The 12433-nt window shown below is 41.3% G+C and overlaps 1 protein-coding gene across 1 annotated transcript; it reads right to left on the reverse strand.

The window, feature by feature from the left end:
* Positions 1-8075: 8075 nt before the first annotated feature.
* CLDN14 (claudin 14) lies at positions 8076-11776 on the reverse strand. Its single transcript, XM_053386688.1, has 2 exons — positions 10954-11776; positions 8076-8734 (listed from the first exon to the last, which is right to left on the reverse strand). Exons 1-2 carry the CDS (start codon positions 11655-11657, stop codon positions 8710-8712), a joined length of 729 nt encoding a protein of 242 aa, XP_053242663.1. The 5' UTR covers positions 11658-11776; the 3' UTR covers positions 8076-8709.
* Between the last annotated feature and the right edge of the window lie 657 nt (positions 11777-12433).

Genomic DNA, 12433 nt, shown 5'->3' on the forward strand with positions numbered 1-12433 from the left:
CTTTCCTGTCCATGTTTTCTCTGGAATTTGGTTTCATTCATTCCTAGTCAGAGTGAGAAATCATACATGGGGGGACGGGATAGATTTAGTTTCATTTAAGTATCTTAATGGAAATGTTTGCAATAGATGCAAACGTAGTCTGCAGCAGTCTGAAGTAGATGGTTAGACTAACTTTAAAAGATTAAGGGTGACAGACTATTTTTGTTCTTGCAAACTGAGCAAATTCTCAAACTACTGCTGTGGTGAAATGCTGTACATGTTTATGTGGAAGGAACTCATGCAAGCTTAAAGCAACTTGTTTTCATGTAAATCTGTATATGGCTTCAGCCTGAGTCCTGTTTCACATGAACACTAAGGTTCACTCAAGCTACATGTACAGTCATACCTCGAAAGTCGAACGCCTTGCGAATCGAACATTTTGGCTCCCAAACGCCGCAAACCCGAAAGTGAGTATTCCAGTTTTCAAACGTTCTTTGGAACCCGAATATCCAACGTGGCTTCTGATTGGCTGCAGGAGCTTCCTAATGGTCAGGGGTCCCTTTACCTTTACCTTTTATCAGATCCAAAGCTCCTTCATTCAGTTCCCTGCAAAGACCAGCACTGGCCCTAGTGCAGTTTGTTCTTCCCACCATATTGGTTTCCTACTATTACTATGTCTTACTGTAGTTTCATTTGTATATTTATTTTATGTAAACTGCCCTGAGACTTTTGGGTAATATATCTCAATAATAAATAAACTGGAATCAAATTGGGGGGGGGGAGTTGCCCTTTCTGGAAGCTGCCCAGAGTGGCTGGGGGAACCGGGTCAGATGGGTGACATATAAATAATAAACTATTATGTTAATATGTTCTCACCCCAATTGCAATGCACAGGCAGGGCAATTAATGTGGCAGCTGCTCTACTGATGGGTTACTGCACCCACATGTAAAAGGTACTGTAAAGTTGAACGGTTAGTTCTCAAACAATCTTATAGTAAGCATTAAATAAAACATGAAGTTTACAATTAAAAACCCAATGTTGTATAGAAACAGAATTTATTTATTTATTAATTTACCGTTCCCAAGAGAACATTGTGCCTTGCTGATTTCTTTATCTTGACATCATTTATTTCCTTTAGTTCCAGGCTTGCACATTTCTGTCCTAAAGTATGCAAGTGGCTAGAATATGGAGTACTTAATAGATCAGTATAACATTGCAAAAAGTAACATTAGGGCTGGTTCAAGCTGCAGGCGAATCTGCCAATGCTCTCTTCCTTTTCCTTTGACTTTACTGAACCACAACAGATGGACAAAGCTGCTGTTATGAATTTTTCCCCATTATGGCATTAGCTATTTCAGTTTCTCCATGTACAATAAAATGTACAAGCAAGTATCTTTGTACAATGTGCATTTAAAAAATACCTTATGGCATTCCTTAATCAAAAACAGACAACATGTTTGCAGAATGCAGAGAAAAGTTGGTGTGTAAATAGCATCTGGCCACTGGGTGTCACTGTTTAACAGGAATACAGTTTGAAGGGGTTTGTATGGGAGCTGAATGTTGCCACCAACTACTGTAGTTCTAAGTTGCATCCTAGGTGCACCAAACTAGAAAGCTTATCTAATGCAAGACTATGACTACATGCTACTTTGGGGGGTGACTAGATAGATAGATAGATAGATAGATAGATAGATAGATAGATAGATATAGATATAGATAGTAGCCAACATGTCTGCAAAACATGCCAGCAAAATGGACATTTTATTTTTTTTATCTTTGCACTGTTTTACTTCTTAAAAGAGGCCTTAAAGTCGTCAGAAATGTCCAGTTCACAGTTGTTCAAACATTTCACAATTGCTTTGTCCCACTGTGCTTAAAAATGTTTTTAATACACAATTGCTCTGTAGTTAGATTTATAGTGTTTGTTTCCTCAGTAACTGAAAGGTTGGGCTTTTTCTTTAGGGTTGTGTCCCACAAGGTTGCTGGCAAACCCAATGCATGTTGGAAACTTTCAGAAAACAATGAAGCAATGGTTTATTTTATGTAGGCATGGCCAGGGAAATTTGGGAACACATGTGACTTGAGCCATTGCATGTTATACTCAAAGGCATTTTTCCCTTTGATGGATTTCACACATGTCAGTGTAATATGTGTATTGCTAATTCACATGATATATTTTTCCTCAGGTGTCTACATTTGCAAAACATCTTCTGCAGTCACTCTTTGCCTTTAGCATGTGAACAGATCTGCTATACTTAAGAGAAGGAGGTGCTGATGGTGATCAATCCATGATCCACATTTTGGTAATGCTATATTATTACAGTGGTACCTTGGGTTAAGAACTTAATTCGTTCTGGAGGTCTGTTCTTAACCTGAAACTGTTCTTAACCTGAGGTACTACTTCTGGGTTAGCGGAGTCTGTAACCTGAAGTGTATGTAACCTGAAGCGCCTGTAACCCGAGGTACCACTGTATTATTATTATTTGTATTAAATTTGTATACGTTTTGTCCACAGATCTCTTCACAACATCAAAATACATGATAAAAACACAAAGTACATAATAAGAACAAAACAAACAAATCAATAAACCCCACTCCCCCCCCATCCCTTCCAACAAAAATTTTCTGAAGTGTTTTGGAAAGAACATCCCTTAGGAGGTTGTGGGTTCTCCTTCCTTGGAGGTTTTTAAGCAGAGGCTGGATGGCCATCTCTCATGGGTGCTTTAGCTGAATTTCCTACATTGCGGGGAGTTGGACCAGATGACCCTCAGAGTCCTTTCCAACAATACAATTCTATGAACATATTTGGAGGTCCCTACCTCTGAAAAAACACAACTGTGAAATAAAAATAGAAATCAAACCTGATCTTTCAGGCCTCCTACAATGGCAGGCACAGAGGAGTGGAACCATTCTTCCTTTGTAGACTGAAGTAGGCCCTGTGCAAAGGGGGCCCCTTGAGGGAACCAGATAATTTGCCAGGCAGTTGAACCATAAATATTAAAAATAGGAACCAGCAACGTTTATGCATCACAGTCCATTTCAAGCAAGCCCTCTCCATTAAACTCTGGTAAATGGAGTCCATTTTTGATGAAGGCCAGGCAAGGTGGCCTTCTCTTTTTTTGCCAAAGTAATTATCATCTTGACAAACTCTGCAGGATTATTTTCTCAATGAGCACATTTAATACGAAACATGCAGGTTTGCTCCAATAAGAGCACATTCATATTTTTAACACCCTAGGCTTGTCCAAAATGTACTTGGCTCGGCTCCTGGGCAAGGAACACTTTTAAGGAGGAAATGTTGGGCTGCAATTATAGTTGGCTAAAGCACATCAGGCAATATGAACAGCTGTGGGATGCCTGTTCCTCTGCAATAAGGAAGGCTGTTAAAATTTTGACGTTACTTTGATACTTTTAATTTTCTTTCTATAGCAAGCCCAAATATTCTGTTAATGACTTTTTCATAGGGTTATTTATTTTAAGAAAAAGAGGCCAGCCAAGCACAGCAGGTAGTTAATACTCCATTCAGATTGTCTGCCTGCTGTGCTGAAATAGGGCAGGAGCGATCAGCTGCACTTCTGTGAGATTCTGCAATTAACCTACTGGTTAATCGGTGATTAACCTACTGTTAATGTTCACAGCTACTTGGAATAAATTGATTTGATTAGAAACAAAACCCAGATAATTTAGCTCCCCTTCTGGAGAAATAACCTTTCTGGTACAGAAAGGCAACGCTCCTTAAATCAAACAATGTATATTTACAGTCATACATTACATGGTGAATATTACCTTTTGCCTACCAAATGCAATGATCCTAATAATAAATATTTACAGTCATTGATTACCAGAGCCCCAGGCAGCTGTTAGCAATAGGGAAATGTAAACACAGGGAGTAAGGAATGAGCGCAATAGCTCCATCCCATCATCACTTTCCAACACATAGTAGGCAGCTATCTAAAGAGGAAGCCTTCTGTGTCTGTGGAGGCTCCCAACACATTTTAGAACTGTGGTTCTACAACACACAGGGAGCTCTGACTATACAAAAGGCTCCCTGCTTCAGGTAGTTGCCTTCAGATAGGGCAAAGGCAAGGGGCACAGAGCGATCTCATCTCTGCTTGCTCCCCTTTCTGTTTCCCATGACTGTATAGAACTAAACACATAGATGAATCAAAATACTGTGGTACCCTAGGTTACATACGCTTCAGGTTACAGACGCTTCAGGTTACAAACTCCGCTAACCCAGAAATAGTACCTCGGGTTAAGAACTTTGCTTCAGGATGAGAACAGAAATCGCGCAGCGGCAGCAGGAGGCCCCATTAGCTAAAGTGGTGCTTAAAGTTAAGAACAGTTTCAGGTTTAGAACGGACCTTCAGAAAGAATTAAGTTCTTAACCCGAGGTACCACTGTACCCTGAATGTCCTAGGGCTTTTTTTTTTTAAGGTTTGGGGTAGTAGTTAATCTATATCTAATTTAACCTCAAAATAGTCCATTGAGCAGATTTATTTGACTGGACTTAACCATCCAGCGGTCCTCTACCTACCTTTTACCTTTATTATCATTACCAAAGTACTTAATTATAGGCTGCAATCCTACATAGATTTACCAAGGAGGAAGCTCCATGGAAGACAATTGAGATTACTTTTGATTACCCATCCATAGGATTGTACCACAATGTGCGTGCGTGTTTCGAACCAACAAACAAAAAAGTGGCAGGAGGGAGATGCACAGAGGTTTCCAATGGTGCATTGTCTGGTATTTCAGAATGCTTTCCAGCAGAGAGCCTTTGACATCATAAAATATCAAATACCATCTGCCTCCAGGCATTGCTTAACTTCTGTAGGGGGAATTTTCCACATTCAGATTTTTCAGTATCTGATGAGTGACAAGCAAGCTCACTAAGAAACAAATACTTCTATTAACCCAGAGGCATTTGAAATATCTGTTCCTTTCATCATGGCTTATTTTACATCTACTGTATTTTCTTACTATCAAGTTTTATTAGAAATTTGCCAGCATAACTTGGGAATAGTTTCACCTTGTTATGCAGCCCAAACTAGCAAGTCCAGGAAAGAGAGAGAGAGAGAGAGAGAGGGAGAGAGATTTTATATTTTATATACAGGCACGTTCACCTTCTTGTCATGTTGAAATGTTACTGCATGTGCTCTGTTGTGAGATTTAACGTCTCAGGACTGCTGGGCAGCAGGCTGCCTATGAGCTCTTAAAGTGGCCGGCAGGATCCCCATGTTTGGACTTGGCAAACCCACTGTTAGACAGCGGCATTCCCTGACGGTTTTAATAGGTGAGATAAGTGGCAGGAAATGACATGCCTCCTTTCACTCCATAATGTAAATAAGTGCAACTGTCAAGCCAAGCAAGTAGAAGCGTCTTATCCTAACCAATGTGCATTACATAAGGAACCTGTGACCCTCCAGATGTTGTTAAATTCCATCTCCCGAACATTGACCATTCTGTGTGGGGCTGATGGAAACTGGAATCCAAAAACATCTGGAGAGACGCAGGTTCCTCACCACTGCATTACATAACACTCACTCACTGTCCATTACTTTACTCAGCTTTACAATTTCCCCTATGTAACACTAAACTTCGGCCTTTCCTTTGCATTCCTTTATCAGTGCTGGCAGGTCCATGCAGCAACCTCATCGCCATATGCACTGCTTGCTTCTCCAAGCAAGTTAGCAAGCGTTGCAAACAGCTTTTTTGGTGGAGAATGTGCCACTGTCATGCACAACAAATGCTTTTGCAAGCATTACTAGGACTTTCCAAATGTATTTTTTCTAGACGGATTGCATTAATGATGGATTAGATCTCAGTTACACAGCAGGACTTCATTACAAGTAGACATGAATAGGAGAGTGCTGAACTTCAACAAAGGCATACCTAGAGCTCTTGGCAAGGAGATGTATCAGCACCCACCAAACCTGCCCCTTCAGTCCCTTGTGCCCTTGGCAAAGAGATGCATTGGCCCCTCAGAAGCCAGGAAAGACCATGGACCAGAAACTGACTGAAAAAGTTTGCTTTGTGTCACCTTTTATGCCCTGCCACCAGTGACTTCCTCTGCAGCCACCAGGATCAGGTCTGCTCTGCTCCTCCTTCTCCTCTATTGGTCTGTCTGAGCACACAGATGGGCAGGCTCCTAGCCACTCCAAGCCAGAGTGCAGAAGCACGGTTTTTGCACCCCACTTCAGGGGAGGGGGCAACTGACCAATACCTGGGTATGCCCCTGCACCTCTATAGAAAGGGAGAGGGGAAGAAATTGAGAGTCTACCAAATGTTTACTTCCTGAAAAAAATATGCAAACTGAAATGCAGGTATCCTTTTCCAAGTTTTGCAATGCAGTTAAGAAAAAGAAGAAAAAAGAAAGGTGTTACAAAAATGCATTATGTTCAGAGAAAGTTTGCATAAAAGTGCATATATATATATATATATATATATATATATATATATACACTGATATATATATACTGAGATATATATATATATATATATATATATATATATATATATATATATATATATATATATATATATATAATCAGTATAAATAACTTACTAAAAAGGCAGTGAACTCAGTGGGACTTCATCCCTGGTGAGTAATTAAAGGTTTGCAGCCTCAGCAATGGGTGGAAGCGTATGTAACTCCAAATTCAGCACTTGCTACATAACTAAACCCAAATTCTGAGAGAGGGCCATCATCACTCAATGAAACATGAGGTCTGTTAGGGGCTGGACCATCCCAACCCTACAGAAATGGTTCATCATGAATTGTATACATGACACCAGGTCTTGAGCCACTGTTGTTGCCCTTGGGGATGCAGAAAGCAAAGGAACTGGCCTGCAAGACTTTCTCTCTGATGCATGGTGCACAAGAACTTGTTACTCTGTGGAGAGCATGTGCACTCTGTATGTGTTATGGGGAACTAGCACGAGTTCCTATCACAGCTATATTTTCATCTTTTCAGTGCATATGCTAAAGAGCAGATGAATCTGCTTCAATTAAGCATTGACCTGTTGTAAATTATTAGTACAATTAAGCCCAACAGTCTAACTACAACAACAAAACAAAACAAAACAAAACACCTGAAGTGCAAATCTTCTCATTGGGATTTCGTCACCTGGATCCTGTGTAGTCTCACTACAAAAAAGTATCTTTGCCACTTCATTGATCTGGGCTGCCTCACAGTTAATTTCATGTCAAATTTTTTGGTTCACCTTTAGTGGATTACCTGATACTTTTCCTCACTGCTCAATACTGACACTCACTGTGTGAGCGAATGTTTTTACAAGTGGGCCACATTTACGAAAGCATTCTTCCACCCCTAGGATTTCATCAGCTACGTCCGTGTGTGTATTTATTATGCTAATAATCCGTTACAGCTACATTTGAAATATATAGTATTAGTTATAGTGTTTCCAGCATATGGCCCATTGGTACTGGCAATCATGTTCCTTAAATTATGGATTTTCTTTTCACTTAAAAAACACACAGAGAAATAGCTGGGCAATGTAACTTTTAAACCTGCAATCTACTAAAAGCAGCTGAAGTTAACTCTGTGTGTCAAAACTGGAAACTTCCCATTACACCTTAATGGTGAAGTAAAGCTTTCCCACACTTTCTCAGAGTGCCTCTTTTCACCCTAGAGAGAAGAACCACTTCCTGTCTCTAAAGGAGAGCCGAGGAGAACTCTTGAGTTTCTATATTACATGGTTTTCTTGAATACAATCCACTTTGTAGAAAAAAAATGGGACAGATGTTGCAGTTTAACTCCCATCAGCCCCAGATAGAATGGTCTGTAGTCCAGGATGATGCCAGTGGTAGCCCTCTAGATATTGTTGGGCTCTGGGTTCCTCACTTCTATGTACAGAAAGCATGAACAGGTAGTATAAACGGAACATCCTCCTGAATAGAAGTCTCTAACGTTGTTTCCCTTGGACCACATGACCACAAAACGTATCGTCTTTCCAACAGCTGTGGTAATGGACTCTACGTTTCAATGTTTGTAAACTCACCTGGTACATAGAGACAAAATGAAGTGCTTCCTGTGGCAATATTCAGCTGATAAAAGGAACTGTAAAGTTATGGAGTGTGTAAACTGCAGAGTTATTCTTGCGGACTTGCCTTTTCCGGAACTAAATAAAAGTCTGGGAGATAATGAATGAAATTGACAGGAACTGCCAAACCAGTTTAACTGAGCTTTTAATGCACTATTGATCAATTAGATGATAAAAAAATTGAAGAAAGAAAAAGGCACACAATGTGAATACAGGATTCACAATAAACTTGATGAGAGATATTCTGATTTTTCACCAGTTCAGAATTAAACTTTATACGTTCAGCCACAGTGCCTTATATCTTTGGAAAGGTAAGTGAAGAAAGGTAAACTAAGTTAGATATGATGTTTCTAATAACATACAGCCCTGCCTTGAATCTCATATTCTCTTCAAATATGAGTATCCATATTGCCTTAATAGTCACCTATTATTGTGGAAATGTAGAGAACCAAACTGAAGACTCGACATATTAGAAAGCAAGAGAAACTGAAACTGATAGACCACATGTTAGCACGTCTTTCTCATGCCTGGAAGGAAGTTCCCTGCCTGGGTCTCGCCACCAACCATCACCTGTGCTTTCATACTAACATCGAACAGCCTTATGCCCAGTAGTGTGGCAGCATCTATGGAATCAAATCACAGGACAATATTGTAGTAAATGATCAGGCACCAATTTTTCCAATGGCTCTGCAAAAGAAAAAAAGCACCCCATTAAATTATGAGTAAATGAATCTGCTGGTGGTCACAATAGCTCATTAAATAGGGCTTACAGAAGAGAGGGAAATAAGGAAGTCATTTTCACATAGAGACACCATCAGGGCAGGACTCCAGGGCTGATGTCCAGTAGAAGGAGCAGGAAGGCTTCCAAATGCAGCAGGATGGATATGACACATGTTTAAGTCAGCCAAACAATATTGCCATCTAAAGAAACTGGAAGACTGTCCAGAGTCTAGAATTCCCTAACTGGAGCCCCATTTATCAGATTTATTTTTTAACTTTTTGGAACAGGACTGGCAAGCCTTTTAAGCCAGAGGACCACATTCCCCTCTGAGCAACCTTCTATTTAAGTGGACAGATTCAATAAACCAGAATTTTACCATTGTTCAGTAGGCTAGTTTCTCCACACACATCCCCTTTTATCCTCGATTCAAGCAATGAAGATGCTTATCACCAGAGTTCAAGGGCAGATTCCTGCCAGCAGAAAGGGCTCACTAGGCAGGGCAGAGCAGCTACCCTAGCTTCCTGGCAGCTGGGTCCCTGTTGCTTACCAGGAGGGGTGAGGTGATGGGGAGGCCAGCAATGTATGAATGCCCCAGCAGGAACATCCGGATTGGCTTCATCGGTGCATTTGCACTGCACAGACTCCCACCACCACTTTGCCCCTCCCCATCCTGGTAAGTAACAGCAACTTACCTGCCAGGAAACTAGCACAACTAGTGGGAAACTAGCAAGATACCTCTACCAGCCAGCCTAAAACATACTAAGTAAAAGAACATAAGCTTTACTACCCCCCTCTCCCCCCCTTTTCTTCGCAACCCTATACTGCATATAACACCAATGTCTCACAACAAATGCAACTGATCTGTAGAAAACACAGCCTGAAGAAAGAGACAATGCATGTGCTTTTGTAAACGAAGAAAATCTTTAATAAAATTATTTTTAAAAAAAGAAGAGTGCAAAGTGGGATTAGTGAGGGATGTGGCTTGGGAGAGTTATGGCCTGGGGAGAGTCCTGAGGGCCATATTTGGCTTCTTTGGCTCACATGCCTCAAATTCTCCTTAATAATAAAAATGTTATTATTTATATGTCACCCATCTGACTGAGTTGCCCCAGCCATTCTAGGCGGCTTCCAGCAACACCATAAAACATCAAGCATTAAAAACTTCCCTATTCAGATGTCTTCTAAATAGATGTTTATCGGTTTTCCTTCTGATAGGATGTATTTTACAAGTTGGGTGCCACTACCAAGAAGGCCCTCTGCCTGGTTCTCTGTAAGTTCACTTCTTGCAGTGAGGGAACCACCAGAAGGCCCTCAGAGCTAGATCTCAGTGTCTGGGCTGAACAACAGCGGTGGAGATACTCCTTCAGGTATATAGAGACTGTTTTAGAATTTGTACAAAATTTGTACAAATTTGTAAGATTTGTACAAAAAGTAACTAGTAAACTATTATAATACTAATTATTATTATGGGATATGCTATATTCAGACTGTGTATTCTTTCTTCTTATTATTTGTATATAAATGTGTGTGGGGTTTTTTCTTTTGAAGCAGGTAATGGAAACAGAGGGACACGGGTGGCACTGTGGGTTAAACCACAGAGCCTAGGACTTGCCGATCAGAAGGTTGGCGGTTCGAATCCCCGCAACGGGGTGAGCTCCTGTTGCTCGGTCCCTGCTCCTGCCAACCTAGCAGTTTGAAAGCAGGTCAAAGTGCAAGTAGATAAATAGGTACCGCTCCGGTGGGAAGGTAAACGGCGTTTCCGTGCGCTGCTCTGGTTCGCCAGAAGCGGCTTAGTCATGCTGGCCACATGACCCGGAAGCTGTACGTTGGCTCCCTCGGCCAATAAAGCGAGATGAGCACCGCATCCCCAGAGTCGGTCCCGACTGGACCTAATGGTCAGGGGTCCCTTTACCTTTACCTTAATGGAAACAGAGCTCTAGACAGCAGGAAGTTCATATACTGACCATGATTCCACAGATAAAGAAAGTTACATGCTCTAGAATCTAAATGACTGTAATTTTTAATTGGAAGATTCAAAGCATTTTTTAAAAAAAAATTACACATATTCTTTACATGAACCGCAAAGCAGAGGTAAAGATTGTATGAAAATGACTGTACATTAATAACACCACCTTGAAAACACCCCACATACTGAGATTATAAAAGTAGATCCCAGAGAACTTACACATAGTCATTTAACCTGTAACCACTGTGAGAAGCAGAAGTTAGTGATGAGGTGTGGTTTGCCTTGTAGGCCACTGGGGGTCTATAGGCTGGAGCTGCCCTTGTACTCCTCGGCTGCGAGCGGTAGGTTAAATCGTTCCCAGTACGTTGACATGAAACGCAGAGGATGGTTCCACCAATGATACTCAATGAAGCACAAACGAAGCCAAGGTAAAGGGCTTGCCCGATCTCATACTTCATCCCATTGGGCAACATTGGGTTGTAGAAATCAGTTACCACATCATTGGTTGACCAAGAAACAGGGACAAGGCACACGAGCCCCGCCAGTATGAAGAGGACTCCGCCCAAGACAGCAAACACGTTTTTGGCAGAGGACCCTTTGACGCACCTGGTGCACTCCATGCCAAAAACAGCAACCACGCAAGCCAAGGTGGAAAGAACACAGGAAATCACCATCATGGCACGGGCTGCTTGGAGGTCACGAGGCAAAGCCAGAGGAGAGTGGTGAAGCTGGCACTGATAGATGCCAGTGCTGTGCCAAACGCATTCCATCCAGAGACCCTTCATGTACGCTACAGCCGTGATGATGTTGGTCCCCACGTGGGCCGTTCTCCACCAGTGAGGCAGGATGGTCGCAGTTATTGTCCCAGCAAGACCGAGAAGACTCAGGAAGAAGCCCAGTAACTGAATAGCCATGCTGGCCATGTTAATGTTTGTCCTGGTTATACCGCTCGGTGCAGTATCTTGGTTGGGGCTCCTTCTGAAAGCACAGCCTCTCCCGGGAGATATATGGCAGGTTTGCTTTGACACCTTCTGGATGCCTAATAAAGAAGTAATTGCGGAACAAGAAGTTAAACATTATACGAGTGCATTACTCCAGTGACCAGTAAGGTGCATTCCAGAGGCAGTTAGTGTGATTATTAGCATATTTAACCCACTTTAATGCGCTCTGTGAAAACGGTGGGAAAGTAATTGCTTCTTGTTATTTACACCTGCCCTGTCTGCTCCATGAGGAATAACTCTCTCTCTCTCTCTCTCTCTCTCTCTCTCTCTCTCTCTCTCTCTGTGTGTGTGTGTGTGTGTGTACACACCCATATAAGATATAACACTGAAAAATACTTTAAAAGAAACATTTTGTCTTCTTAACAGGCTTTCTAAAATACCTATTTCCTTTAAACAACAACAGCAGCAAGATTAGAACGCTCTCAAATTCCTATGAAACAGAGGAAGAAAAGATTTATGAAGCAGGAGCCTAAAAGCTACTTTGCAGGATAAAAACATTTCCAAAAGGTCATAGCAGGATTACAAAAACAATGATGCTGTGTTTGCTCAAACTGAAAAGCAACTAAAGTGATTTTTTTTCTTTTAAAAAAAAAGGCTTCTAGAAGAGGGTAAAGCACAGTGGATTACAGTTCCCTTTCCCACTTCCCAATATTTCTTGAGATGGTGTTGTTTTAATAAAGGAACCTGAAGGGGAATAA

Source organism: Podarcis raffonei, chromosome 4 (genome assembly GCF_027172205.1).
Source record: "Podarcis raffonei isolate rPodRaf1 chromosome 4, rPodRaf1.pri, whole genome shotgun sequence".
In the NCBI taxonomy this organism is placed as follows: domain Eukaryota; kingdom Metazoa; phylum Chordata; class Lepidosauria; order Squamata; family Lacertidae; genus Podarcis; species Podarcis raffonei.

Coding starts and splice junctions, on each gene's coding strand:
- CLDN14 (XM_053386688.1), bottom strand. CDS start 11,657: ATGGCCAGCATGGCTATTCAGTTACTGGGCTTCTTCCTGAGTCTTCTC. Junction 8,735..10,953: donor TACAGGTTAAATGACTATGT/GTAAGTTCTCTG, acceptor TTTCTTTTGCAG/AGCCATTGGAAAAATTGGTG.